The sequence below is a fragment of the Spermophilus citellus genome (genome assembly GCF_964194105.1).
Source record: "Spermophilus citellus genome assembly, chromosome: 15".
NCBI lineage: Eukaryota > Metazoa > Chordata > Mammalia > Rodentia > Sciuridae > Spermophilus > Spermophilus citellus.
The window spans coordinates 59881683-59909151 of record NC_138195.1 but is presented as its reverse complement, the minus strand read 5'-3'; the positions used below and the strand labels follow the sequence as shown (position 1 = coordinate 59909151).

General features: G+C 38.7%; 1 protein-coding gene across 4 annotated transcripts in view; it reads left to right on the top strand.

The window, feature by feature from the left end:
* The first annotated feature begins 799 nt into the window (after positions 1 to 799).
* LOC308633944 (lysosomal acid lipase/cholesteryl ester hydrolase-like) overlaps positions 800 to 27469 on the top strand; it is a 33288-nt gene continuing 6618 nt past the window's right edge. Inside the window, exons 1-8 of one of the 4 annotated variants that reach the window (XM_081267367.1) lie at positions 800 to 948; positions 3978 to 4089; positions 5387 to 5504; positions 15392 to 15590; positions 17574 to 17683; positions 19469 to 19605; positions 23836 to 23982; positions 25297 to 25368. In XM_081267367.1, coding sequence (XP_081123493.1) covers positions 3985 to 4089; positions 5387 to 5504; positions 15392 to 15590; positions 17574 to 17683; positions 19469 to 19605; positions 23836 to 23982; positions 25297 to 25368 — 888 coding nt within the window. In that variant the 5' untranslated portion in view covers positions 800 to 948; positions 3978 to 3984. The other 3 variants (XM_081267364.1, XM_081267366.1, XM_081267365.1) reach the window with 3 other exon arrangements.

Here is a 27469-nt window from a genome sequence, read left to right as displayed (position 1 = left end):
GCTTCAGCTGGTAGAGTTCTCTAACAGGCATCTCAAAATCAACACATCTGAAACAAACTCTTGAATTCATTCTCAAGCTGCTCTTCTTGCACTTTGTCCATTTTAATTTATGGCACCCTATCTTACTAAATCGAGTAGAGTCATCTTTGGCACTTTTATTTTTCTCATACCAATTGCTATCCAATCCACTTGCAATCCTGTTGGCTTGACTTTATGAACATACTAGAGTTGAGCATTTCTCTTCACCTCCACTGCCATCACCACCCTTGTTTAAGCCACAATATGTGCACATCATTTTCTTCCTCTTTTAAAAAATCTTTAATAATAATAAAAATAAGATGTACAGAAAGACTACTTGGTAATCTGAGGAAATGTGGAGTGTATGATTTGTTTTTATTTATAGAGTTTATGTACTCCATCCCAGAGTGTTCTGTCCCCATCATCACGTGGCTCCCAACATATTCTTTCCGGTATTTGTTCTCCGATGTCACTTAATCAGAGTCCCTTATTACTGTATATAGCATCTTTTTTAAAAAATATCATCTGTTTACCTTATTTTATTATTCTGCATGGCACTTACCACCACCTCATACATTATATAGCTATTTATTCATGGTGTTTCTTCCTATTAAGATATAGGTGGGAACTTTGGCACAGCCCGCGGGTAGAGCTGGGGATGCGGTGGGGCCTGGCGACCCACACGCGGCGGCCCCTTCTGCTCAACCTCTCACCGCGCATGCTCCTCTGGGGCCAGGCTCCTCGGCCGCTCGGAAGCGACCCGCCAGGGCCAGGGCGGAGTCGCCGGGGCACTTCCCGGTGACTGGCGGCTCTGGTTGGCTGTGCTAATAGCCTGAGCGGGTACCCGCCTTCCCACCAGGGCCGCTCAGTCCCCGGCGCCTGCCAGGAGACACTGCGACCAGGAACAGCGGCTCGGGACGACAGCACCGGGTGAGTGCCGACCCCAGCTGTGCGGGGTGTGTGCGATTGCGGGTCCACGTGGGGGTTGGCGGCTGCCTGCGTCCACGGGCCTGGAGACAGGGTTCAACGGCCCCGGGTACTATGTCCCCGCGCGCCTGGGTCTCCCTGTTCGGCTCTCGGTGCATCTTAACCTGAGATGTCTGCGGGTTCCTTTTCTGCGGCGGGTGACCAGAGGCATCCCCCCCCGCCCCCAGCGATCTGAATTAGGGGCTTTCCGGAGTGGCTCACTGGTCCTTGGGCTCGCTCCAATTTCCTGCACAGGCCGGGGTCTCCGGTCAGAGAATTTGCCCTGGTCCCCTATTTTGCAGAGACAGCTGAAATGCCTGTTGGCCAGCCCTCCTTCCCTCCCCTTATCTCCCCCAGGTAGCCTGCCCCATGTCTCTCGATTTGTTAGCCAATTGAGTGGTCAAAAGCAGACTTGAGCATCAGTCCTGGTTAAAATTCCAGCGATACTGCTGTTTGACCAATGGGCTCTTTGTTTCCTATGCCGGTGTGACCCGAAGTTTCCTGAAAAGTGGACTTACGGGTACTGCCATAGGGTTGTTAACTGGCGAGGCAGCCAAAGCTCTGTTTAAGGTCTGACACACTGCAACAGCTTAGCAGTTATTGTGTTGCTGCTCTTACTAGAGAAGTAAATGACAAGTTGTATTGGGCTCTTTTCTTTTGCCTTGAACCGTTGGACCGCCACATCCCATCATTCAAAACCTATATTGTGCATAGAATATATGCTTGACTTTTGGCTTGAGTCCTGGGGATACAAAGATAAATCAACTTTAATCTCTGCCCTCTTGCCTGGGGTGAAATGGAGGCAGGCTAGCGGGCAATTAACTGATTATTACAAAGTAAAAGGAACTGAGATAAAGGTGCTAGGAGCCCAGAGTAGCACCCTGAGTTCAATCTAGAGGGTTTTTTGTTTGTTTATTTTTTTTTCCTCTTTGAACTCAAACAATCTCTTCCTTGATTATAATTGCTCATTTAGAATGTTGAGAAATTAAGTGTTGTGGTGGGAAGAAAAGTAACTGGGAGACACTACATTGGAATAAACTTCAGCTGTCACCGTATGGAATGTCCCCTGGTCTGCTGGTCCAGATTCTTTAGAAAAGATGCTATGTGGACAGCAGCTGCTGCCAGAAATCTTCTTTATTTTAAATTCTGGTAATACTTTTTTTTCCTTCTTTTCATTCTACTCCTTATTGTGTAGTTGTAATGGAATGGGGAGGTCATATTTATGATAAAAGGTAGCCCCGGGATTAACAGCCCTTCCTAACTGCATAAAGAAAGATACACTTGTAATTAAAAGCAGTGGGCTTGTGTGTCAATGTAGACTCAAGATGTAACATTCCTTCCTAGAATTTCATGGTTCCCTATTGCTCAGAAAAATAACTCTAGGAGGAATTGCATCAGCAGAAGGGAATCAATTCACTTTTGCAATCTCCTAAGAACCAATTTCTTAAGACTTGTGGAATATTTGATTTAAACACAAGTCTTTTGAGGTATTATTGACACACAATAGCAGGGCATATTTAAATTGTAGAGTTTTTAGCTTTCAATTCACTTTTGCAATCTCCTAAGAACCAATTTCTTAAGACTTGTGGAATATTTGATTTAAACACAAGTCTTTTGAGGTATTATTGACACACAATAGCAGGGCATATTTAAATTGTAGAGTTTTTAGTTTTCACAAAGGCATTTACCTGTGATCTCATCAATAAATGGAACCTAAAATGTTCCTTGTGTACTCTCTTGGTAAAAATCCCTCCCTCCTGCCCCTGTTCTCCCCAGGTATTGGTCTGCTTTCTTTCAGTACAGATTAGATTTTATTTTCCAAAATTTATATATATGGTATCAAACAATATTTATTTTCTCTCTTTCTCTTTCTTTTTGGGGGTCTTCTTTATATAGCATAATTATTTTGGCCACATTTTTGTGTATTTATTCCTTTATATTGTTAAGTAGTATTCATATTCCATAATTTGTTTATCCATTTGGAACATTTATGTTTTTCTAGTTTGGGGCTACTAACACACAAAGCTGCTATAAACATTTATGTACAAGTTTTTGTATGGGCATAAGCGTGTAGGTCTTTGTAAGTGATTGTATTTATTTTTTAAAAATGTAGGAAGCCTGGGCCAAGTCCCAACATTTCCTCTAACCATTGGGGAATCCTTAGGAGAATCAATCCCTTCACCTTTACCACCCCCTAGTCTTTGCTATGCTGTCATTTTGAGTCAGAAACTAGGATGAGCTTTGTTGATGGTTGTAGAGTTTCAGGAAAAAGAGGAGCTGGCTCACTCCTTTGTTCTCTGAAGACTCTCTTGTCTTTCGTTTTCACTTTTTCTCTCTTGGATGACAAATTTGAATCCTAACATAATTTGGGGGCAAGAACAGAAGTGAATAGATAATGGGAGGCAAGCGCTAATGGTGACCAAACTTATAAACATTTAAATCACAGACAGAAAAAGGTGGAAAATTAATAGTTTCCAGCATTTTCATGGCACTCCTTTTTCTCATCCTGTCTGCTTCTAAGTTCTGCCTCCTGCTGTCTCTCTCTCTAGGAACAATTTAACTTTGTGGTGAGGAGGCAAGTGACTGTGCTGGGTTCCAAAGGCCACATGTTATCTGGGGATGACATGCTGGAAGGGTTTTTTTTTTTTTTTTTTGTTATTGTTGTTTATTTGTTTTTTTATATATATATATTTTTAGTTGTCAGTGGATCTTTATTTTTATTTTTTATTTATTTGCGGTGCTGAGAATCAAACCCAGCACGCCACACGTGCCAGGCAAGTGCTCCACCACTGAGCCCTGTGTTTTTGTTTTTGTTTTTTGTTAAAAAGATGTCGCCCTTTCTCCTTCCAGATACAGCTACAGTCATTTGCCTCATATTTATCTTTTACTTGCCCTAAACCTGATTCAGAATGTTCTATTGGAACCTTGATCTACCAGCGCATTTTTGTGTAGTAAAATTGGGGCAAGTAACAATTAATTTTTTAAAAATACAGAGTGAAAATGCAGTTTTTGTGGTTGGTGGCCTGTTTCATCCTTGGGATCCTGCATTCCGAGGGGCCCAGAGGGAAGGTGGCAGCTGTGGATCCTGAAGCAAACATGAATATAGTAAGTTTCTCAAAGTCACATACTTTTTAAATGTGACTTATGGTAACTGTTATTTCCTTAAATCCAGTTATGAGAACACAACGACATGAGACCACAACTGTAATGTCTTTATAACTCATTATATTTTTCTCTGAATCTTAGATTCTGTTTGCTAGACTGTTTCCAACAGGTGATATTTAGTTAATGAACCTAATGACTGTTGGAAGTTTCACAGCACCTATTGCAAGAACATAATTTCTGAGTGCTAGTTTTAGAATATATTGAAAAAAAGATTATTGTATAGAATGTTCAGGGAACATACTTAAATACAAAAGTCAAAGTATCTGAAAAAAAATTTATTAGAAGAAATAAGCAAAAATAATCCTTTGATTATTTAATGCATTTCAAAGTTTTTAATCTTAAGAAACCATCAAATCTGGAAAAGCCTCATTTTGGCATAAAATATTGGAAAAATACAGGCTAAAGTAAACAGCAACTTTAATATAGAAAATGCAGTGATCCAACTGGAGAATCAGGTAACCCTAGAGACTGAGCAAAATTCATAGTAACCAAGAGAGTATGGCCCTATAATAATAGGGTCTCAAGGTTAAGTTAAATTCTTATCCCAATACTTTTCTTTTACCTCCCTTTCTTTTAACAAATTCCTTCTCATAAGAATGATAAAATTAAATTCTTCCAAGTACTTATGGCAGAGAAGATAATAAGTACTTTTTATTACATTAATCTGTTAATTCATCTATATTCCATTAAACTACTGTGCCCTTTGCAACTTTCCTTATGGAAAAGTGAATTTGATCATAATTTTAGTTAAAAATTTTAGTTAAAAATTCCTTGTTTTTTCAGTTTTTTTCCCCCTACTGCACTTTGATACTCTAGTGTAATTTTTTAGTTCATTGATAAAATTGGATTAATTGTTTTATTCTTATTTCCTAGGATTAGAACTCTTAAAACAAGGATATGTTAGCTGGTGTATTTATAAAAGAAAGGCAAAGAGTATTTATCTGTACCTTGTAATCAGGATGGAAACAATGAGGCCCAAAGCTATGGTAAAATTTAGATAGCTTTGTGTAGAACATGCTAGAATGATGAAACTGAAGCTGAGCCCAACACCTGTGGCCATGACTCACATGATGGAATTTTGACTTTAGAGTGAGCACACTCATATGTGGGTAACAATTGATTTCTTAAATAAAGCCTGGGATATGTCGTTGATGTATTGTCTTCTCCTTTGCCTGTTAATGTGGGAGGTTGCCTCAGATTCTGTCCATAGAATGCCCTTTGTCCTTTCTCTTACCAGAGTGAAATCATCACTTACTGGGGATTCCCTGCTGAGGAACACCTAGTTGAGACAGAAGATGGGTATATTCTGTGCCTTTACCGAATCCCTCATGGGAGGAAGAATCATTCTGACAAAGGTATGGGTGTTTTCTGAAGCGAGATAGAAGAGCTCTTGAAAGTAATAACATTGCTGGAATTTGGCTTTAGTGTCAGTAACCAAGTTCAGATTTAACTGGGTGAGTTTTAGGCCAAAGTATTAAATGTATCATATTTATTTAAGGCATAAAAAATGATTTTAAAGAAGTAAGGATGACTCAACTAATTTCATATTTTGCTTAAAGGTTCACAGATCAAAGTCCTTTGAGGATATAATGAAATGTCTCCTTTCTTTGTCTTATAAGGAAGCATCTTATTTAGTGAAATATTTTGAGTATTAAGTAGAATGAATTCACATAGTTCAAAAATCAAAGAGAATAAAAAGACACACAGTGAAATACCTCCCTCCTATCTCATTCCTCATTTCTTAATTTTTTATGTATGTTTCTGAAATCTCTTTAACATTTTCTGTTTATAAAAATTTTCTTTAGAAATGAGGGTTTAGATTAAGATAATTGGGTAACTATCTCTTCTTTGACAGAAGTTTTATGTGGGGAGGCACATGCTTTACCTCATTTTCTTCCCAGATTGTTAAAATAAACTTAAAAGCCTTTTGTGTTAACATGAGCTTTGTATCTCTATGTGCTTTGTTTATTCTTAATCTAATATTATCTACCTATTTTTTCCTCCCATAAATTCTAGCTAGAATAAGGTATTTAATAATGCTTAAGTGACTGTGAATAAATGTAATGTTCTTTTTGAAATTCAATTTCTTACTCTCAAAAATTTTTAGAGTTTGTTGCTACAGGGTATTAAGCTTTCTTTTTATAAATGTGGTAAAGAGCCAGTGATGAACTGCAGTGTGGGCTTCTCATTTTCCTCTGCTCGGAACACACAAAGCATAAATTTTATGCCAGAGTGAGCATATGATTTTGGTTTTCATCCCTTTTTTATTTCCTTTTAAAGAACAATCCTCTATACTAATATTCATGTCCCATATAAAGAAAATATATATGGATTTTTTTCCCTCTTAAAATTAGCTGACAAATATAACGTAAGTCATTGTTAAAAAGTGTAGAAACTTCAGTCAAACAAACTGAGAGAATGTATTTCCTCTTGTCTTTCTGTGTCCACCTCCTGGCTTTTCTTTCCATCCACACAGGACTCTCTGCCCAAGGTGTATGTATCACACTTGCAGGTGAAGGCGTGGTGCCCTGGAAAACAAATAAAGCAAACATGAGTCTTGATAGAAAGGAAGGAAGAAGTGTCAGGTGATCTTAGTGCCAGAGTCAGGTCTGCCCCTGCCTGCTCATGTGCTTCACCTCCTCTGTAACAACAGTTGATTGACTGGGATGATCTCACAGTTCCTATTTAATTGTTATCACCCTCTGGTTCTCTGGGTTATATTTTTTTACTCTTTTTTTGTGGGGGTAGGGGTGTTGGTAGATGGGGAAGTGGGTATTTTTGGTCTTCAGAATAGGGAACATAGGCCGAAAGTGCTCCAAGCTAAGTGTGGCCATAGCATTAGATCCCCATCTTCTTTCTCTTTTCTGATGAGGTCCCCCATCCCCAGCAAAGGATCACTGATATGGATATCACGCTTGCTGTGAGCTAAACTCAAAAGGAACTTTTCAAGGAAATCTGTGACGAAGAACTCAGTTTTCTAAAGGAATGTTGATCTTCCTAAGAACTGCATAGGGCAGACAAAACATGGGGCAGAGGCTCTTAGTGTCTTTCATGTCTATTCAAGAGCAGTGTTTCTAGTGTTGTTTCTTTGGTTCATTAAAAAGCAAAATAGACAAAATAAATAAATAAGTCTTAGACCCAAAACGGAACTCTTCTATTGCACGTGACTTCTGACTTCCTGTTAATAGCACCATTACCCTTCCAGAGACCTAGATTGGAAACTGCAGAATCATTCTCCATGACCATCTTCAAGCAGCTGTCAGGTCCTCTCTGAGCCACCCATGCTACATCCCATCAGTTCATCACTTTCTTGCTTTCCCTGACCACACCTTAAGTTCTTGTTGCCATTTAACTGGGCACCCCTAAATAAGCTCAGAAGCCAAGAGAGGCCCAAGTGACTTCCATTTTCAAGTCCCCATATATTAAAGCAAAGAAAGAATTTCAAAATGGAAATGTGGAAATTTAGTATGATTTAAGAAATGAATGCTTTTAGTATACACAGAATAATGCTATACATCTGTACTATTTACAAGTAATTACAAGATATGTTAAAACATTATTCAATTTTTGGGACCCCATTTCTTGTGGCACATGAGTTTTCAGCTAAATGGTGAACATCTTTCAATTCTGTTATAGTGGACTCCTCTGGTAGTGTGCATATCCTCACCCTGTTCTCATCTATCTTACATGGCTTTATAGGATGAAGTTACTTAAAGCCCAACTATAATTATGTGTTTTGCTAAGCAACAATCTTCAGGGATCTAATGGGTGAAGACACATACCTTTCTTAATACTCTTCCTGGCTATTATCTGTAACTTTCACCTCCATCCTATGTGGTGGTGGTCCTTGGTTGGCTACTTGGAGTATTTGTGTGTTGTTTTCCACTATTTTCTATTTGCTAATTCCTTAAAGGAACTGAAATTCAGAAATTAATCATTTATGGGGAAGTGATTCTATTTTCCATATGCTCAGCCTATTTTTAGAAAGTCATAGGACTAAAAAAATCTCAGGTTTCTGCTTGGGTGCTCTGATTTAGAGAGCTTCTGGTTTTAACACACTCCCCTGGTAGATATGAACATATCTAGACCTTTGTGTTCTAGGACAGCAACTTCACTTTGTAGAGTGAGACAGCCAGGCTCAAAAGGCAAAAGAGATTTGTCTGAGGTCAAAGGGTAATCTGCCTTCCAGTCTGACTACAAATTCAGAGTTCCTTAATTTGAGAATGAAGCCTTGTGTAATCAGTATTGAGCAAGTTGATCCCATGATAGTCATAATATGTATTTTATTTGGCTAAAACAAGTAAATGCTGGTTGAATATTCAGCTACAACCGAATATTAAGGAATATTAGACTCTGCATTGTTTATTTTAAATTGGAGCATTAAAAATAAAATACATTAAACAGCAACAGGGACATGGATTACTCATTTCATAATTGGAAAATCAGCCAATCAAAGAAAGCACCAGAATGGCACATGTGTCTCTGAGAAGTTATGTATCTGATGGCCCAGTGGGTGAAGTGGCATTCTGGACACTAGGGACCTGGAATAACTACGGCAGCATGCAGGAACAGGCCTCTCAACTATGGCCTATACAGACTCTTCAGGGGTTGTCCATTGAGCTTTTTGAGTCATCCATGAAAATTCACAGCATGGCTTATGAGTTAAGTTTTTGGAAGGGAAGGCCATCACCCTGTGTTTTGCTTTGCTTGTTTATTTTAGGATGCTGGATGGTTTCTGGATTTTTTTCCTTCCTTGCAGAAACTCTTCCCTCCTAAAGAATCCATTTTCTAAAAATAAATTCTCTAATAAACTACATGTAGGCCTTGATTATCTGGTGTGTAATTCCTTGCCTGCAGGGGCATTGAACAGATGTGAGTTCATTAATCAGTGCCTGAGCTTGGTGACTAGAATTGAGCTCATGCCCAGGCTCGCCAGGGCCTCTGATGTGCATTGGATAGGGACGTGAATTCAAATCTTTTGCCTAATGGGGAAATATACCTCAGTGTCAGCTGCACTGTTTGTCTCATATACCCAGGTTGGAGCTGGAATAGCAGAGGGTCAGGGTAGAACAGAAGACTGTATGCTCCTCCCTCCCCCAACCCTCTTCTTCTTCCTGGCCAAGTGCTAAATGTCACTTGTCAGGAGGATTTCCCCAGCTGCTCAAACCAGGTCAAGCCCTTGGCTACATATTCTGAGTTCTCTGTGTTTCTTTCATATTAGTTAAGACAATAAACTCAACTTAGATAGGCAATCAATAAAGTCTATAATCTTTGTCTTCCCTAATAGACTATGAGCTCGTGGAGGCTGAAGTCTTTTCTGACTAATTTGCTTGTTAATTGGTCCAACCCAAGGCCTCATCTGTGCATGAACCCTCCTGCAGCCTTCCTGGGATTGGATAGAACAAAGTATTGAGACTTCATAGTATCATTGCTTTAGGCCACATTTGGATTAAGGATTCCCTACCTCTAAGCTCCAAATAATTTATGGGTTTATTATGGTGAATAAAACTGGGGAAGCTATATTGCCTCATGGTTAAGTATGAGTACATTAAAACTTATTAATTAATATGAGTACATTAAAACTGCCAGCCCTTGGCTTGAATTTTGGTTCTACTACCTTAACTAGCTGTGTGACTTAGTAGCTCCTTACTTTGGGTTAATGAAAGTCTATTCTTCCCCCACTTTTTTTGTGGTGCTGGAGAACTAATCAAGAGCCTCATGCCTTCTAGGCATATCCTATACCTGTCAGAGTGGCCCAGGGAGTTGGGGTTGGTCCAGAGACTTGGGGTTGGTCCGAGGGTCTATCTTGCTGGGTATTAAACTTTTCTGAATTGCTTAGTGGTATGGACCATCCTGGGAAGTATAAAATGATTTTGCATCACTCAGTATGAAGTAGTGGGAATGTGTGTATACCTTATCCAAAGTTCTTGTTGCCATTTTTTTTCTAGAACTTGCCATTGCAGAGAAAGAAGGCTCCCTCTTGTGAGATATGCAGGCTTCTCTCAAATTAACAAGGAGCTAGGTTGACCCTCTGGGGTGGGGGATCCAGTAAGCCTTGGCTGTCAGGCTGGGGAGAGCCTTATGGTCCTGGGGCAAGGCAAAGACTTAGCTCCTCAGACACACCCAAGAAATCAACTTGAAAGGTAGAATTCTGGGCCTTATTTGAGAACCTTAGGGATGGACCTCAGGGAACTCAATGGTTTACAATCTCCCCAGGAAAGTTTGATGAGTAGCCAGGTTTAGGAGTCACTGGGTAGACCCTGAATAAATGCATATCCATAAAATACTGCAAGCAATTTCATAAAGGAGTTTGGGGATTCTCTGAAACCCATACATGGGCATGTTAGAACTTAAGAACTCTAAGGTAGATGGAAGCAAGGCTAAAAGGATTCTTGAAATTAATCTTGAAAATAATCATATCCCTCCTAGCCTCACCTTCCCCAAGGAGTCTATCAGTGAGTGGTGCAAGTCAAGCACGGGAGCCATGCTGCTTTCTGTGGTATCCTGGCTCCCCTATTGCTGACCCTGGGGCTGTGGCCAGCTTCCTTAGCTGCACTGTGCCTCAGAGTCCTCATATGAAAAATGAGGATAAGGGCTAGTTGCTGACTACATTAGAGTTCTGTGACTGCTTTAACAAATTACCACTAACAGTGTGGCTTAAAACAACAGTCCCCACCCCACCCACCCTACCCCTGCCCCCAGTGTGGAGATTGAATGCTGGTGTGCTTTACCATTGAGCTACTTTCCCAGCCCTTTTAATTTTTTTTTAGTTTGAGACAGAGTCTCCCTAAGTTGTGAGATTCTTGCTAATTTTTTGGCCAGGCTGGTCATGAACTTGAAATCCCCTCCTGAGTAACTGGGACTTCAGCCATATGCCACTGTGCCTGGTATCAGGTTTTTGTGTTTGTTTGTTTGTTTGTTTTATTCTACAGTTCTAAAGGTCAGGGTATTGGCAGGGTGCTGTTTCTTCTGGAGCCTCCAGAGGAAGATGGGTTTTCATTGCCTTCTCCAGCTTCCAGAGGCTGCCTGCATTCCTTGGCTCCTAGGCCCTTGCTCCATCTTCAAAGCCAGAAGTCTGCACCTTCCAATCCCTCTTTCCTTCCAGCCCTGTCTCCCTTTGATAAGGATCCTTGTGGTTACATTGGGCCTACCTGGATAATACATGGAGATAGCCCCATCTCAAGATCCTTACCATATCTGCAAAATCCCTTTTGCCTTCTAAGGGAATATATTCTCATGTTTGGGGAGTTAGGATGTGGCCATCTTTGGGGGTCCATTATTCTACTCATATCAACTCAGCTGTTAGGTGACTTATGTGAGATAATGCATATAAAGTGACTTATCTGAGATAATGCAAATAAAGATAATAATTATGACACATGATTGACCCTTGCTGTAATTATGATTATATCTCCACTTCATCTTATCTTTCCTCACTGTGCTTGTGTTCTAATGTGTTTACTTCATTTATGTATTTTTATTATCAGGGACTATTATTTCTTGAGCTTTTCCATGAATACTCATACTTCAGAGAAGTTAAGGAAGTCTTATAGGGTTTCATGGCTGGTGAGAACCAAGGGCTGATCATGCTAACACCCTCAATTTTGGCCTCCTTCCTCCTTGTTCTGGGTTCTTCCCCAGGCCAGGCTGTTTTTTCACAAATGTTTTAGATGGAAGTGGAGTCCATCAGGACTCAGTGTCAGGGCAGAGAAGAGGAACTTCCCTACTCACCAGGTCATCTTCCTCCTGTGGGACCACATTCAGTTTCAGAGCCCAAGTAATCCTTCCTCACTTCCATCCATGTCACAGCCTTATCAAATGAGCAGCACTGTGATGAATCACTACCGTGCTGCTTCTCTTAGCCACTCTGGTGCTGCTTAGGCGACCATGTTGAAATCACTGGCCCCAGCTCTCCTCACTTTAATGATGAGTGAATTTTTGTGATTGTTATTGTCACTTATTTAGAAGTTCGTAATTTCAAAATATCTTCTCTCCTCCCTCCCTCCCTCTCTCTCTCTCTCTCTCTCTCTCTCTCTCTCTCTCTCTCTCTCTTCCCTACACTGGATTTGGGTCTTCCTCACTGAAGGCAGGGAGTCTGCCCATAAGATTCTGTGTCCACCACAGTGCTTTGAGGATAGAACTTTCATAGCAAACTTCATCTTATTAATGTAGCATTAAGATGAACATTTAAAGGGAAAGAAATAAATAAAGCAACTGTTTTATTTGCTTTCTATTGTCTTCACCCAGGAAGAATGTCAGATGTGTGGACCTGAGAGTGCAGAGGCCTGCAATTTTGTGATTAGTAAATCTTAGGAGTCATTTGCAATGTTGGTTTGGAGTCCTATTATTTTAACTACACGGGGGTGTAGTACCCCTGTGCTATCACAGATCCAGGGCATGCTGTTGATGTTGTCATGGATGTGAACAATGCCTCCTGGAGCTGACTGCCAAGACCACCTTACATCAAAGGAACTATCATTTAAAAACAATTTATTAATTGCCAAATACTGTTGGCCTTCCATATTTGTAGGGTTTGCATCCTGGATTCAGCCAAACAAAGATTGTGTCTATACTTAACACAATTATTTTTCATTATTCCCTAAACAATACAACGAAACAACTATTTACAAAATATTTACATTGCATTAGGTATTATAACTTATCTAGAGCTAATTTAAAGTGTATAGGAAGATATATGTGAAGGTTATATGTGTACCCTGTGCTACTGTATATAAGGGTCTTAAATGTCCACAGTTTTTGGCATCTGCCCAAGGAGTCCTGGATCCAATATTCAGTAGACACCCAGGAACCATTATATATATTAAGACATGAGCAGAAGTAAAAATGTGCCAAGTCACTTTCAGTCTTGTCATCCTTACGAATCATCCTTCCTATTTTTCCTTGATATTTTAAACTCCTTCTCATAGACCTATATAATTTTTGCATAGCTGTAATTAGTCTGTAATTTTGTATCTTTTTTGTATCTTGTCTTTTTTTTCTTTTAATGTTGTTATAAGCTTCTCTGTGCCATCACAGTCCCTGTCACCCTGTCATTGTTGATGGCTTAATGATTGCACCATGTGGATTGCAATTAATTATTCAACTGCTTGACAATTAGCGTATCTCCAGTGATTCACTGTTATAAAAGATGAGCAGAAGCAAAGGGAGCTCCCATTTGTTCATTTGGACCTCTGTGTCAGTCCCTGTGCTTGACAATGACCTCATTTATTCCTGTTAATTATTTATGGAACATAGACTGGTTAAGCAGATTAGTAATATGAACTGATGTATTTGAACTCTTTACTGTGTGTCAGACACTTTGCTAAGAACTTCTCATATAATATCTACATCTCATTACTCCCTACAAGGTACATATTAACATTTCCAGTTGGCAGGAATGACCTAAGTTTCAAGGAATGTTTAAATACCTTGCCTAATGTACCACATTAGAACTGGGAAAGGACAGATTTGAACCCAGGTTTGTTTGATTCTAAAATTCACAGTCAATTCTGTGAGGTTGATGTTTTCCCGCCTCCTCTTTTATTCTCTGCTGTGTCCCCAGTGCTAGTACATGGTTGGTGATAAAAAAAAGTTTGTATGAGGAGTGACTGAATGGTTTCAGCACCATAAACGGGTTGAAGTCAGGTTTCTTTTGCTCCCAAGTCTATGCTGTCTCAGTTACCAATAAGTAGAAAATAAATTCATATGAGCACACATTTATGAATTGATATGCATGTGATTTTTTTCCTACTTAACTCTTTTATTCATTTTACTTAAAGAATTTTTGTATTGGATTTTTTAATAGTTTTAGAAAAGTTTTAGGTTCACCACAAAATTAAGTAGTAGAATGCTATAACCAAGGACATTTGGTTACTTCCAAATTTTGGAAACTATGAATAAAATTATTATAAACAGCAATATTCAGAGACTTCCCATTGCCTCCTGCTCCCATACATGCCTAGCCTGCCTTTTTATGAATATCCCCCAATTGAATATTTGTTACAGTTGATGAGCCTATATTGTTACATCGTTATTACCCAAAGTCCATAGTTTACATTAGGTGCTCTCTTGGAGTTGTACATTCCAAGGGGCTGGACAAATGTATAATGACATTTATCTACTACTAAAGTATTATTCAGAGTTTCACTGTTCCCCCAATTCTTTTTGTTCTGCTTATTCATCCCTCACTTCCCTCCCCCAACACTTGTGAGCCACATCCCCAGCCCTTTTTTGTATTTTATTTAGAGAATTGCTTATGACCTTGTTGAGTTGCTGAGGCTGGCTTTGAATTCAGGATCCCTGGCCTCAGCCTCTGGAGCCACTGGGATGACAGAGTTCATTTCCTTTTAGGAATGGTTAAGATTTCACTGTCTATATACAACACGTTTGCATCTGCTTACTGAAGGACATCTTGGTGACTTTCAAATTTTAGCAACTATGAATAAAGCTACTGTAGTAAACATCCACGTGCAGAATTTTAGGTGGAAATAAGTTTTCAGATCCCTTGGGTAAAATCCCAAGAACCATGACTGCAGAGTTGCAAGGTAAGGGCTGGGGTTGTGGCTCAGTGGCAGAGAGCTTGCCTAGCACATGTGAGGCACTCAGTTCAATCCTCAGCACCACATAAAAATTAAGTAAATAAAATGAAGGTATTGTGTCCATATCCAACTAAAAAAATATTTTTTAAAAAAGAATTGTATAGTAAGTTATATTTAGCTTTTGTAATACACTGCCAAACTCATTTCCCATGTGGTTGTACCATTTTACATTTCTACCAGCAATGATGAGAGTTCTTGTTCCTCCACATTTGTACCAGCAATTGGTATTATCAGGGTTTTCAGATCTTGGCCATTCTAGTAGGTGTACAGTGGTATCTCATTGTTGCCAGTGTGATTTTTTTCTCTTGCTTTATTTTGTTAGCTATCATTGTGAGAAACATAAATTACTGCAGCAAACTGTAGAAACATTTTGTATGTTCCTAAAAATGTATTCAAATTTTCTTTGATAATTAAGTCAGTGTGCTTTGTTACCAGATTTTCGAGAAATAGTCCATTTTGCTGCTACCTTGTCAGCCCTATATATTTATTTAAATCCTTATTAATGTTATATAAGAGTACATTAATACTTCAGTGTTTTAATTTCTTTATTTGATTTGGGATCTTTCAGCAATTACCCGTTTGGCAAGGTATTGTGTTTGTTTTGAAGTTGGGGCTACTACTTCTTAAAAATGAATGTCTTTCAGGTCCCAAACCAGTTGTGTTTCTGCAGCATGGCTTGCTGGCAGATGCCAGTAATTGGATCACAAACCTTGCTGACAACAGCCTGGGCTTCATTCTTGCTGATGCTGGTTTTGACGTGTGGATGGGGAACAGCAGGGGAAACACCTGGTCTCGGAAACACAAGACTCTTTCACCGTCTCAGGATGAATTCTGGGCCTTCAGGTATGTTTGAGTTGATTTTGACGTGGGTCTCTTCCCTTCAGGTTCTTATAGAAAATGCACAGGAAACTCAGCAGAAGAGCCTGATAGATGAGTAACTCTGAAATTGTATGAGAGGGAACACTGATGTCTCTTGAAAGGTTTTAGACCTTGCCAGGAATTTAATAAGTAGCAGTAATTTAATAAGTAAGGTAAAGTATAAGTAAATGATTATGTTAAGCATTCAGTTCATGGCTCAGGAGGCTGAGGCAGGAGGATCTCGAGTACAAAGCCAGCCTCAGCAAAAATAAGGTACTAAACAACTCAATGGGACCCTGTCTCCAAATAAAATACAAAAAAAGGGCTGGGGATGGGGCTCAGTGGTTGAGTGCCCTGGGGTTCAATCTCTAGTATAAGCCCCCCCTAAATAAATAAATAAACAAACAGATAGATAGATAAATAAATAAGAATTCGATTCATTTAGGAATTCTGAAGTTATTTTGGAATTCTTGGTGGTGTGGGAACTGCTGGGTAAATGTCTCCCCATAACCTTTCTCTATTCTCTATAAACACATACCCCAGATGTTTCCTGTCTTCAGAAATCCTCCTCTTCTCTCTCTTACTTCCAGCTCTACTAATTAGTTGCTGTATGACACTGGGTATGTTGCAAGATCCCTCTATGACTGCTTCCTTATTTGTAAAATTGGGATAATAAATACCTATCTCATAAAGTTGTTGTGGGCTTAAAGGAGAGCATACCAGAAAAGAACCCTCCACGGGGCCTGACACATTGTTATGTCTGTGGTAGCAGTTGGCCCATCTATCCCTGACATGCATGCACACACACATACCTCATCTTCAGGTTCAGGGCTATCTTGGTGTATCAGGTTAAGAGAAAGATTGCACTCTGGATATCTTCAGACTTGCTTCCCATTTCTAAAACTGGAGCATCCTTAAGGACATGAAACATAAGAATGAGAGCTTTTACCCAAAGTTATATATCCATATGCTTATTGTGATACTTTTTGTAATATTGAAAACTACTTGCATGCATGTCATCAGTAGTGAATGGAATGACTAAACAAATAGAGTGTGGTATACTAACATAATAGGATGAGATTAAATAACTGAAACTCTAGGCACCAATGTGGATGAAGCCAGGTACAGAAGAGTAAATACGACATAATCTCATTTTTAGAAAAAGTCTACAATGGGTGCAACAAACTTGTGGTGTGTGGGAGACCAACCTTGTACGTGTCTGAGTCACTCCCTGGCTGGGTGATTGAGGCTTCAGGCGGCAAATGCCGCTAGATGCCCTGCCCTTCTTGGGTTTAAGGGAGTGTGCCTTCTTACAGCCCCATGGGTGTAGCTATGCTCACCTGTTCCTTTGTAATATTACCCCTTGCCCTGTTTAGGATAGAATGTTCCATGGAAACACCCTTTTGTGTGTCCCCTTATCTTACTGTGCCCTTAGGTATGGCCTGCCTACTGACAGCAGACATCATGAAGATAGACTCAGCCCCCTGAAACCTGACCCCTTGCCTCATTTGAATAGCTTCTCCTCAATAAAAGGGGTCAGCGCTTGTGTGTGTGTGTGTGTGTGTGTGTGTGTGTGTTGTCTCGCGCTCTCTCTCTCTCTTTCTGCGGACCCTTAAGGTCAGAGGAGCCGTCACAGCAACCCCAAAGAAAAAGGTATTTCTGTCTCTTGTGTGGTTATTTCGTGCAGCCCAGTTAGCCCAGTTCCCCTGGAGTGACCCCCGAGTATTTTAGCCGTGAACAAATCCCGGCAGTGTTGTGAAATATTAGGATAATAGTAATCTTTGGAGGCACTAATGGAGGGTAGTCCAAGGGGGCTCTGTGGTCCTGGTGATGGTCAGTTTCCTGAACTCAGTGCTTGTTTACCTAGCTGTATTCAGTTTGTGATATTTCCTCAAACTTCATGTTTACTTGGGTGCTGATCTATTTTATGTACTTTTTCAATGTAAGAATTTCTATTTTGGATTATAGTTTCGATGAGATGGCAAAATATGACCTACCAGCTTCAATTAACTTCATTCTGAATAAAACCGGCCAAGAAAATGTGTATTATGTGGGTCATTCTCAAGGCACCACAATAGGTATGTATATAATAAAGATTAGAAATGGATATATCTTTATTATAAGACATTTACATTTACATATTTATGTTTGTTTTTAAACATGAAATATAAAAGTAATATAATAATAAATATAAAAGTAATAAATATAATTATATTTATAATAAATATTAAAAATATATTTGTCATGTTTATTTATTATATAATAATAAATATATCAATTATATTTATAATAAATATATAAGTTATATTTATAATAATAACAATAAATATAAAAGTAATGTTGGTTTAAATACACTTTTTTTTTTTTTTTTTAATGCCAAGCAGAAATCATGAATAGGGCAAGGAATTTGGGTAATATTCTATGGAAATTCAGACTGTAATATAAATCACCAAATATAGTATATTAATCTGTTAAAATAAAAAAAAATTAATGCAAGCTACATCCTATTATGTTAAGCAATATAGAATGTGAAAGGGTAGGAAAAAGAAAGTTTCCTAAGGTTAGAGACTTCAAAAAGTAATCAAGAAAATATGCTAACTTTTAAAGTTAATTGAAGGGCTGGGGGCTAGCTCAGTGATAGAGAGTTTCCCTAGCATGTGCAAGGCCCTGTGCTCAGCCCCCAGCACTGCATAAATATGTAAATAGATAGATAGATAAATAAATAAATAAATAAGGAATATAACTACCTACAAGGATGACAGTTATACTTCAGAAATAAGCAGTTTTAAAAGCCATATGCATCTTTTATTTATGCTGACTCTAAAAGTAATAAGATTTATTATAAAGAAAAATTAAAAATTTTACAAAGCTGAAAGAAGATACAGATTACTCATAATTCTAACAGGTTAATTTCCCTAATAAGGGCCTAAGGTCCTATCCCATAATTTATTTAGTTGTCCCTTTTAGTGTGCACTGTGACTAATACCTTTGTGTTCACATCACATGGTCTCCTTAGGATACACTCCTGGGAGGAGAATTACTATTTGGAAGGTGTGAATACTTTTAACATGTCACTGTATCTGGGAGGAGAATTACTATTTGGAAGGTGTGAATACTTTTAACATGTCACTGTATATGGTTTAGTCATCTCACTCTCAGAAAAATGGAGCTTCACGTTCTTTGTTTTATTTCTACTTTTATGACTAGTTTACTTATATCCTGTGCCCTGCTATTTTCTTTTTTTAGAGAGAGAGAGAGAATTTTTTAATATTTATTTTTTAGTTTTCGGCGGACACAACATCTTTGTATGTGGTGCCGGGGATTGAACCCCGGTGCACGCATGCCAGGCGAGCGCGCTACCGCTTGAGCCACATCCCCAGCCCCAGTATCCGGTGCTATTTTCTAAAGTGACATTTGGGGGCCAAGTGGCAAGAGGTGACCTGAGACAGGGCTAAAAGATATCTTAAAACTAAGGAACTCTAGATGTTTGTGCTCCTTTCGAGTCACCCTCGGTGTCTTTAATGTGGCTGTGAATTGGGGATGGAGGGAGGGAGGTGGTGGGGAATGGAGGTGGCGGATGGAACCGTACAAATAGTCTTCTAGTTCATATGTTTAAAGGGAGAGGGAAGATGGTCCATTCTTCTAGCCTGGATTTCTTCCCATGCATGTCCAGGTTGAGATTTGAAACAAGCACTTAAAAATGCTGTATTTCTAGTTTAATGGAATTCAGCCCTCACACACACACAAAGGCTTTTTGCCTCCTGAGGGCAGACTTGCTTGCAGGGGCCACGTGAATCCTTCTTGTCTTTCCTGAGAAGGAAGTCCCAGAAGGTAAACTTTCTATCTTCCTTTTGTTCCAACAGGTTTTATAGCATTTTCACAGAACCCTGAACTGGCCAAAAGGATTAAAGTGTTTTTTGCATTGGCTCCTGTGGTCTTAACTCATTTCTGTGAGAGCCCTCTATCCTTATTAGGAAAATTGCCAGATGTTCTCGTTAAGGTAATTGGGCCCCCTCCCCCACAGATTTCCTCTTCAGAGTTGAAGAATGCTGCCACTGGAGGGGCCTTCTGTGCCACCCTCCTCTGTGTTTGTTATTTGAGAAGTGGGCTTTTCTCTCTCCCTTCACCCCTACCTCCCAGGAAGGGGAGCCCAGGGAGGTATATCCTTGACTGTGCTACAGCCACCTGTGCTCCTGGTTAGCAGATTAGCAAGCCCTAGGTAGGTACACTTTATGACATTTTTGCAGTGACAAAAACTGCCTGATGAATATACTCAAAAGACCTAAAAACGGCATACTACAGGGACACAGCCACATCAATGTTTATAGCAGCACAATAGCTGAACTGTGGAGCCAACCTAGATGGATGAATGAATAAAAAAAAATGTGGCATTTATACACAATGGAATATTACTCAACACTAAAAAAATAACAAGATCATGGCATTTGCAGGGAAATGGATGGCATTAGAGCAGATTATGCTAAGTGAAGTTAGCCAATCCCAAAAAAACAAATGCTGAATGTCTTTTCTAATATAAGGGAGGTGACTCAAAATGGGGTAGAGAGGAAGAGCATAAGAAGAAAATTACCTCTAGATAGGGAAGAGAGGTGGGAGGGAAAGGGAGGGAGAAAGGGAATTGCATGGAAGAGGGAAGGAGACCTCCTTTGTTATACAGAATTCAGGTATGACGATGTGAGGGGAAAAAAAAAGAAGTGTCATATTAGATTGGGTAGAGAGCTGTGATGGGAGGAGAGGGGAGGGGAAGGGGGGATAGGAAGGACAGCAGAATAAAATAGACATTATTATTGCTGTGGGTATATACGTGACTTTATGACCAATGTGATTCTGCAACCTGTACACTCAGAAAAATGAGAAATTATATCCCATCTGATTCAAATGTATGATATGTCAAGATCATTGTACTGTCATGTGTAACTAATTAAAACAAATTTAAAAGAAAGAACTTGTGTCATATTAAAAACTGTGTCAATGAAAAAAAACAAAACTGCCCGATGGCACAGTTCTCAGGACGTATTGTTAAGTGACACATGACTACTTAAAATCTATTGTAACATAGCTCACAGGCCATTTAAGACTTTCACAGGGAATACAGGCTATATTCTGATCTCAAAACCCAATACTAACACCGCATCATGATTATGCAGATGAGATGTTGCCCCTCTGACGAAATTTGCATTTAGTGCCTTGGGTAGTTGAAGCTTTGATTTTCTTTAAAAGCAGTTCAGAAGTTACATGTAAAGAGCTCCTCAATTACTAAACCTTCTCCATGTGCCTTCCTCAGAATTAAGTAAAATCCTCTCTGAAGGCCTTGTCCTATAGACTTCACATGTAAAGTTGTACACATAAGAGATGTGCCAAGAGAGATATATGGCTGTTTTAAGGTAAATGGTATCCAACTATATAGATTGTTCTGCATGTAATATGTTCCCCCCTTGGAGAGCTATTATGTTAAATCACTTTCTTTTTAACTGCTGCATAATATGTTTTGGATTAAAGGGAAATGTTTATTTTGCTGGACTTACGTGGTAGACGTAATTTGCTATTGTCAAATCTTTTTGCCGTTTTTTGGGAACATCCACAGAGTGAATTTGGAGAAATGAAATTACTGTGTCATAGGAATATATGTTTTTAATTTAATTTAATCTTTGGAGATTATTAGTAATTTTGTAACCCCCATCTCACCTGGGAGATGGTGTTTTGTAAAATCTGGAGCAGGACTCAGGGTTCAGTGTTTTTATAAACACCTTCTATCATTCCTAATGCAAGCTAAATGGTCTAATAACCACTGTTTTAAACAATACTGCTTTATATTATACTGAGAGAGTAAAAAATGAATGAATAGATATACAAAAACCTTTGAATAAAACCTGTGAATTAGCTGTTCTGAAAAATACATGTTGCTTTCATGAAAGTAGAGTAATCCTTTTTCAAATATAAAGGATAAATTATAAAGATATCAAATTGATACAAGCAGGTCTACAAATGTATAAAGGAACATTTTTTTTCTTTATCTGCATATACTTCCTGTAGGCATATAATTTTCAGTGAAGTCTGCCACAGTAGTATTTAGATTGTATTTCTGAAGTGCCTGGTCCTTTGTCAGTGAAAAGGAAAGCTGGGTTTGCATGACTTAGGTCAGTGATGAATCACCCTGTTAACTTGTGATTAGTAGAGACTTTCAAAAATAGGTGCAATTGTTGCATGTGACCATTATGTGGACTTAAAGCCAGGAGTTTTAAGAATTACGGCTTTTCACACCTCGTGACCGTGAAGTCTCTATATGTGGTGTTTACTTCTGGTTACCCCCCAGTTAATTCCTACGTCGTTGTCATTAGTCTGGAGAAGGGGAATATTCACAAAGACCTGATACCTGTCTTCACATATTGGTTTTCTTATAGAGGACTAACTTGACAGATCATAGGCTGTCAATCCTTGACCAAATTTGCTAGAAGAAGAGTTGAATATGGCCCCATAAAATGTTATAAATTTAGATTAGTGAGATATTCACATAGCAATCTTGATAACTGATTCTTTTTTTTTTTTAAAGGGGATGAAAAAAGGAAGCTGTTCTCCACACTCCCCTATGGATTAGTGAAAAGTCAGAAAAAGTAGTGGCTACAAGTAGCAGTGAGGTTGAGCCTAAGTGCTCCACAGTCCTCAACATTCCCTACTCTTCAACTCTCAGGCCATTTTTCATTGACAGTTTCCCTCACTTGTATTGGCATGCATTGCCTGTACTCTGTTGCTAAGTCTATGAGGATGAATCTGTTCTGGGCCTCCTCTAGTGTTAATTTGCTGGCCATCCTTAGCATTCCTTGGCTTGAAGAAGCAGCATCCCAATTTCTGCTTCTGTCTCCATTTGGCATTTTCTCTGTGTGCATGTCTACCTCTGTCTGTGTCCAGATTGCCCCTTTCTGTAAGGAACACCAGTCATATTGCATTCGGGCCTACCTTAACAACCTCATTTTAACTCGACTCCTCTGTCAAGACCCTTTCTCCAAATAAGGTCGTTCTGAGATACTGACCATTACGACTTCAACATCTGCTCTTTAGGGAAACATAATTCAACCCTTAAAATCGCCTCTGGAGGCATATGAGTTTCCCATTCCTATGAGCTTCTCCAACTGGCATACACAGATTCCAGTTCACTATAAGGAAGATCTTTTTCCTGTTTCCTGTTTTCTGTATATGAAGATCTGCCTTGAGAATGTCATGACTTCTCTGTTGGAATTTGTACAGATTCGGTGACCTTTGGAGACAATTGAATAGAGGATTTGTCACTATTTAAGTTATAATATTTATAAGTTATTCTAATGATTCCTTTCTCTTTGAAAACACAATAGGCATGGGGCTGGAGTTATAGCTCAGGGGTTGGCAAACTTCTTTTGCAAAGAGACAGATAGTAAATATATTTGGCTTTGTGGGCAATATGGTGTTTGTTGTAAACCCTACACTGCTGTTGTATTGAGAAAGCAGCCAGAAACAGTACATAAAGAAACATTGTGCTTGTGTGACAATAAAACTTTACTTATAAAAACAGGCAATGCTGGGGAAAGGTGTAAGGGGAAGTAATTGTTTAATGGGAAGAGAGTTTCAGGCTAGGAAACACTTTTTCAAAAATTCTGGAGATGGACAGTAATGATAGTTGTATAGCAATGTGAATGTAGTTAATGCCATTGAACTGAACATTTAAAATGATTAAAATTATATATATATATATATATATATATATATATATATATATATATAAAATTAAAATATCTTAAAAAAAACCCAACAAGCTGTGGACTGGATTTGGCCCATATCAGATTAGATAAACGTATACCTAGCAGACATTGCTGATCAACTACAGCCTCAACTATTTCTCAGAGGTCACCAGGGATCCATCAGAGACAATGAAACCCATTTGGGGGTAGCCTTAGATGACTGGCCAAAGCCCTTTTACCTTTGTAAAAGTCTGTTGTAAATTTATTTAACTTCTGCCTCTGGGTTTCACTTTGAGAATTTAAGTGCACATCTGTAACACATCTGATTTTGGCTAGGCAACTTTTTGCATAAATACCCTGGTTTGAATGTCAGCTGGTTGCCATTTTGCTCCTGAGACCACATGAAAGGATTGCAATGTGTCTGTACTTTCTGAGTTGGGTTGTGGAAGCCTGCATACCAGAAAAAATGCTAAGATATTCTTGGGTTTCTTTTTATTTTGTAGGAAATATTTGGAAACAAAGAATTTCTTCCCCAGAATGAAGTTTTGAAGTGGCTGGGTACCCATGTTTGCACCCATGTCATTTTGAAGGAGCTTTGTGGAAATATCTTTTTTCTTGTGTGTGGATTTAATGAGAAGAATTTGAATATGGTATGTTATGTCGATGATAAAACTTGCGTTAAATTTTCAGTGATGGTATCTGAATGTGCTCATTTGTATTAAGTAATGTGGAAGATGCAGGAATGACCTCAGCAGCTCTGAAGTATCTTTGGTATAAGAGGCATTAGAATCAAATTCCACAAGTGCCAATAGTATTGCTGCTGTCCTCAAGCCAGCTGTCATATGGAGACTATTGAATAGAGGATTTGTCACTATTAAAGTTATAATATTTATAAGTTATTCTAATGATTCATTTCTCTTTAAAAACATAATAGGCATGGGGCTGAGGTTATAGCTCAATGGTAGAGTGCTTGCCTTGCACACAAAAGGCACTGGGTTCGATCCTCAGCACCACATAAAAATAAATAAAGTAAAGGTATTGTGTCCATCTTTTTTTTTTTTTTTAAAGAGAGAGAGAGAGAAGGAGAGAGAATTTTTATTATTTATTTTTTAGTATTCAATGGATACAACATCTTTATTTTATTTTTATGTGGTGCTGAGAATTGAACCCAGCACTCTGCCATGCCAGGAGAGCGCGTTACCACTTGAGCCACATCCCCAGCCCCAATATTGTGTCCATCTTTAAAAAAATCTTAAAAAAAAAAAAAAAACCACAATAGGCATTCTTAAATTTGGAGTGTTCAGGGACTGGGGTTGTAGCTCAGCGGTAGAGTGCTCACCTAGCATGTGCGAGGCCTGGGTTCGATCCTCAGCACCACATAAAAGTAAATAAATAAAGGTATTGTGTTCAAGTACAACTAAAAAATAAATATATTTTTTAAAAATTTAGAGTGTTCATTTCCAAGCACATAGTGCACACATTCATTCACATATTCGTGTATGTATATATTTATTCACTCGTTTCATAAAATATAAACTCTTGGCCAGCAATATACTGGTGTTTTTAAATATGTTTTATAGTTTTTAATGTGGAGAATAGTTTTAAAATTTCTAGAATGAAAGCTCTAGGGAATTTTTAAAAGTGATTTTGATTTTTGTTTTTCTGACTAAAGAAAAATGATTGTTGTTTAAAATCTTGGAAATTCAGGAAAGCATGAAGAAAAAAGTAAAACGACCTATGATCTCCACTTGCACAGCTTCACACTTATCCTATTGTTGTATTTTGTTTGTGAATAATCTGTGTATGTGGTTGATCAAATGGGACTTATTTACACTCAAAATTTTTTCCATATATTTGAGATTATGGCTTTGTAATTTTTAATGCTTTGAGGAGAAAAATATGTTCATTATCAATGTTGCCTTGATGCTGTTTTTATTCTTTAATTCATCTTTTATATTTTGCAGTCAAGAGTGGATGTGTATACAGCACACGATCCCGCTGGAACTTCTGTGCAGAACATGTTACACTGGGGCCAGGTAAGCATTCCAGGAGAGCAGGTGGGGTCATGTGAAGTCCGTGTTGGAAAGGCTGGGGATTCCTGGAAGCATCTCTCTGCAAACCTTTCTCAAAGACAAAAACCACCTGCTTACAAATCTGATCTGGTATCCTTGCCCACGGTCGCAGGGCCTTGCTATTCTATTGGTGTTGCTTGTGTTAGCCTCTGTGAGACAGATCATGTTATGTAGTGATTTCCCAAACAGCTTTTGGAGTTGACTTTTTTCTTTTTCCTCCCATTCCTTTCCCTGTTGTTTATTTGCATCTCAGATTTATATATTTTCTTCTTTCCTTCTTCCTCCTTCTTCTCTTCATTTGTTTTTCATTGAGTCTAAGATTTATTGTATTTCTGCATTACTTCATAAAACATAATAGTAGGGCAGCTTTGGAGATAGACACTGCAATTTCAACATTGACCTAAGGACACAATATGACTTCCGTGGAAAAAACAGAGTTAAGACAATCATGGATGTGTGTGGAGGCCATTAACTTTAAAGATAGAGTTTTGATCATTTTATTGCATAAGTAATACATATGTGTTCTAGAAAATTTAGAAACTGTATTTAAACAAAAAATAAAAATTATCTTGAAAATAGACTTATTACATAACCCCACTCAGATAAGAAAAATGCATTTAGAGATGTGAAATGTCTCTGCATTCTGCTCTATACCTCTTGCTGCATATCATTTCTAAAAGAAGAAGTTAGAAATAGTAAAAGTAAAAATAGATTTTCTCCCTAGTATTTTACAATTTGCTCTTCTTTTTCTATCTGACAATATGTTAGGGACTCATTTCCACCTCTGGATATGTTTTTGACATATTTTTTCCCCAGATAACTTTTTTAAAAATATGGAACAATTTATTGTTTAAGCTCTAAACCCAGATGCTGTAAATGATGATAATTTCCAAGCACCTTAAATAATTTCCAAGTACCTGGTAGTCACTGCTTGCATCGGAATTGCTGAATTGTTTTAAAAAGTACACCTTTTATTTTTATTTGTTCATTTATATATTTATTTGAGACAGGGTCTCAGTATGTTGCCAGGTTTTTCTTGAACTCATGTGTGCAACTGATCTTCCCTCTTTAGTCTCCCAAGCAGTTGGAACTACAGGCACCACTGGCCTAGCTAGACGTAGACCTCTTAATAAAATATGGCTTAAAGAAGTAACAAGACTTGGGTTTGTAGAACTGGCTACAATTTAGGCTTAAAAAAAAAAACAGAAAGATTCTTGTGTTCCATCCCCAGAGATTCTAATTCATTTGGACTGGAGAATCTGCACTTACATTTTATTTTAACAGCTTTATTGAGGTACAAGTGACAGCATATTTAAAGGGTGTCCTTTGATACATTTCGGCATAGGTACACACCTGTGAAGTCATCACCTTAATCAAGATAGTGAACGCAAGGGTTGCCTCACAAAAGTCCCCTCAGGCTATTTTAGCCAGCCTATGGTTGCTGTGACCCAAAGACCTGACCAGAACTAAAAGTGGAGGAAACAAGAGGAGAATAAGAGGAGGAAAAGTTTGTTTTGGCTCATGATTTCACAGGTTCAGTCCACGGAGGGCGGGCTCCACAGCTCTGGGCACAAGGTGAGGCAGAATATCATGGTGGGAGGCTGTGGCAGAAGGAAGCAGCTCAGGACCTGGCAAACGGGAAGCAGAGAGAGAGCTCTACCCACCAGGGACAAAATATATACCCTACAGGCACACTCGCCAGTGACCTCCTTCTCCAGCCACATCCTACCTACCTGCCTACAGTTACCACCCAGTTAATTCATATTGGTGAGATTATTAATTACTATTATTATTAATTATTTTGAGATTTGCCATGTGGTGTTTATCAGTAGGTCATTTCTTTTTTATTCTGGAGGCTCAGTAGGCCAGCCCTTTTTATTTCTGAATATCAGTATTTTTTAAAACTCTGCCTGGCAGATTCTTCTCCCCAACCAGGTTTGGGAGTCGATGACTGAGGGCATTACCGATGCTTTAGCCTCCTTCCTCAGTTGTCCCAGGAGCCCTGTCTGTTGGGAGTATGTTTTTAAACACTTATTAACATGAACACCCCACCTCCACTCCCGCC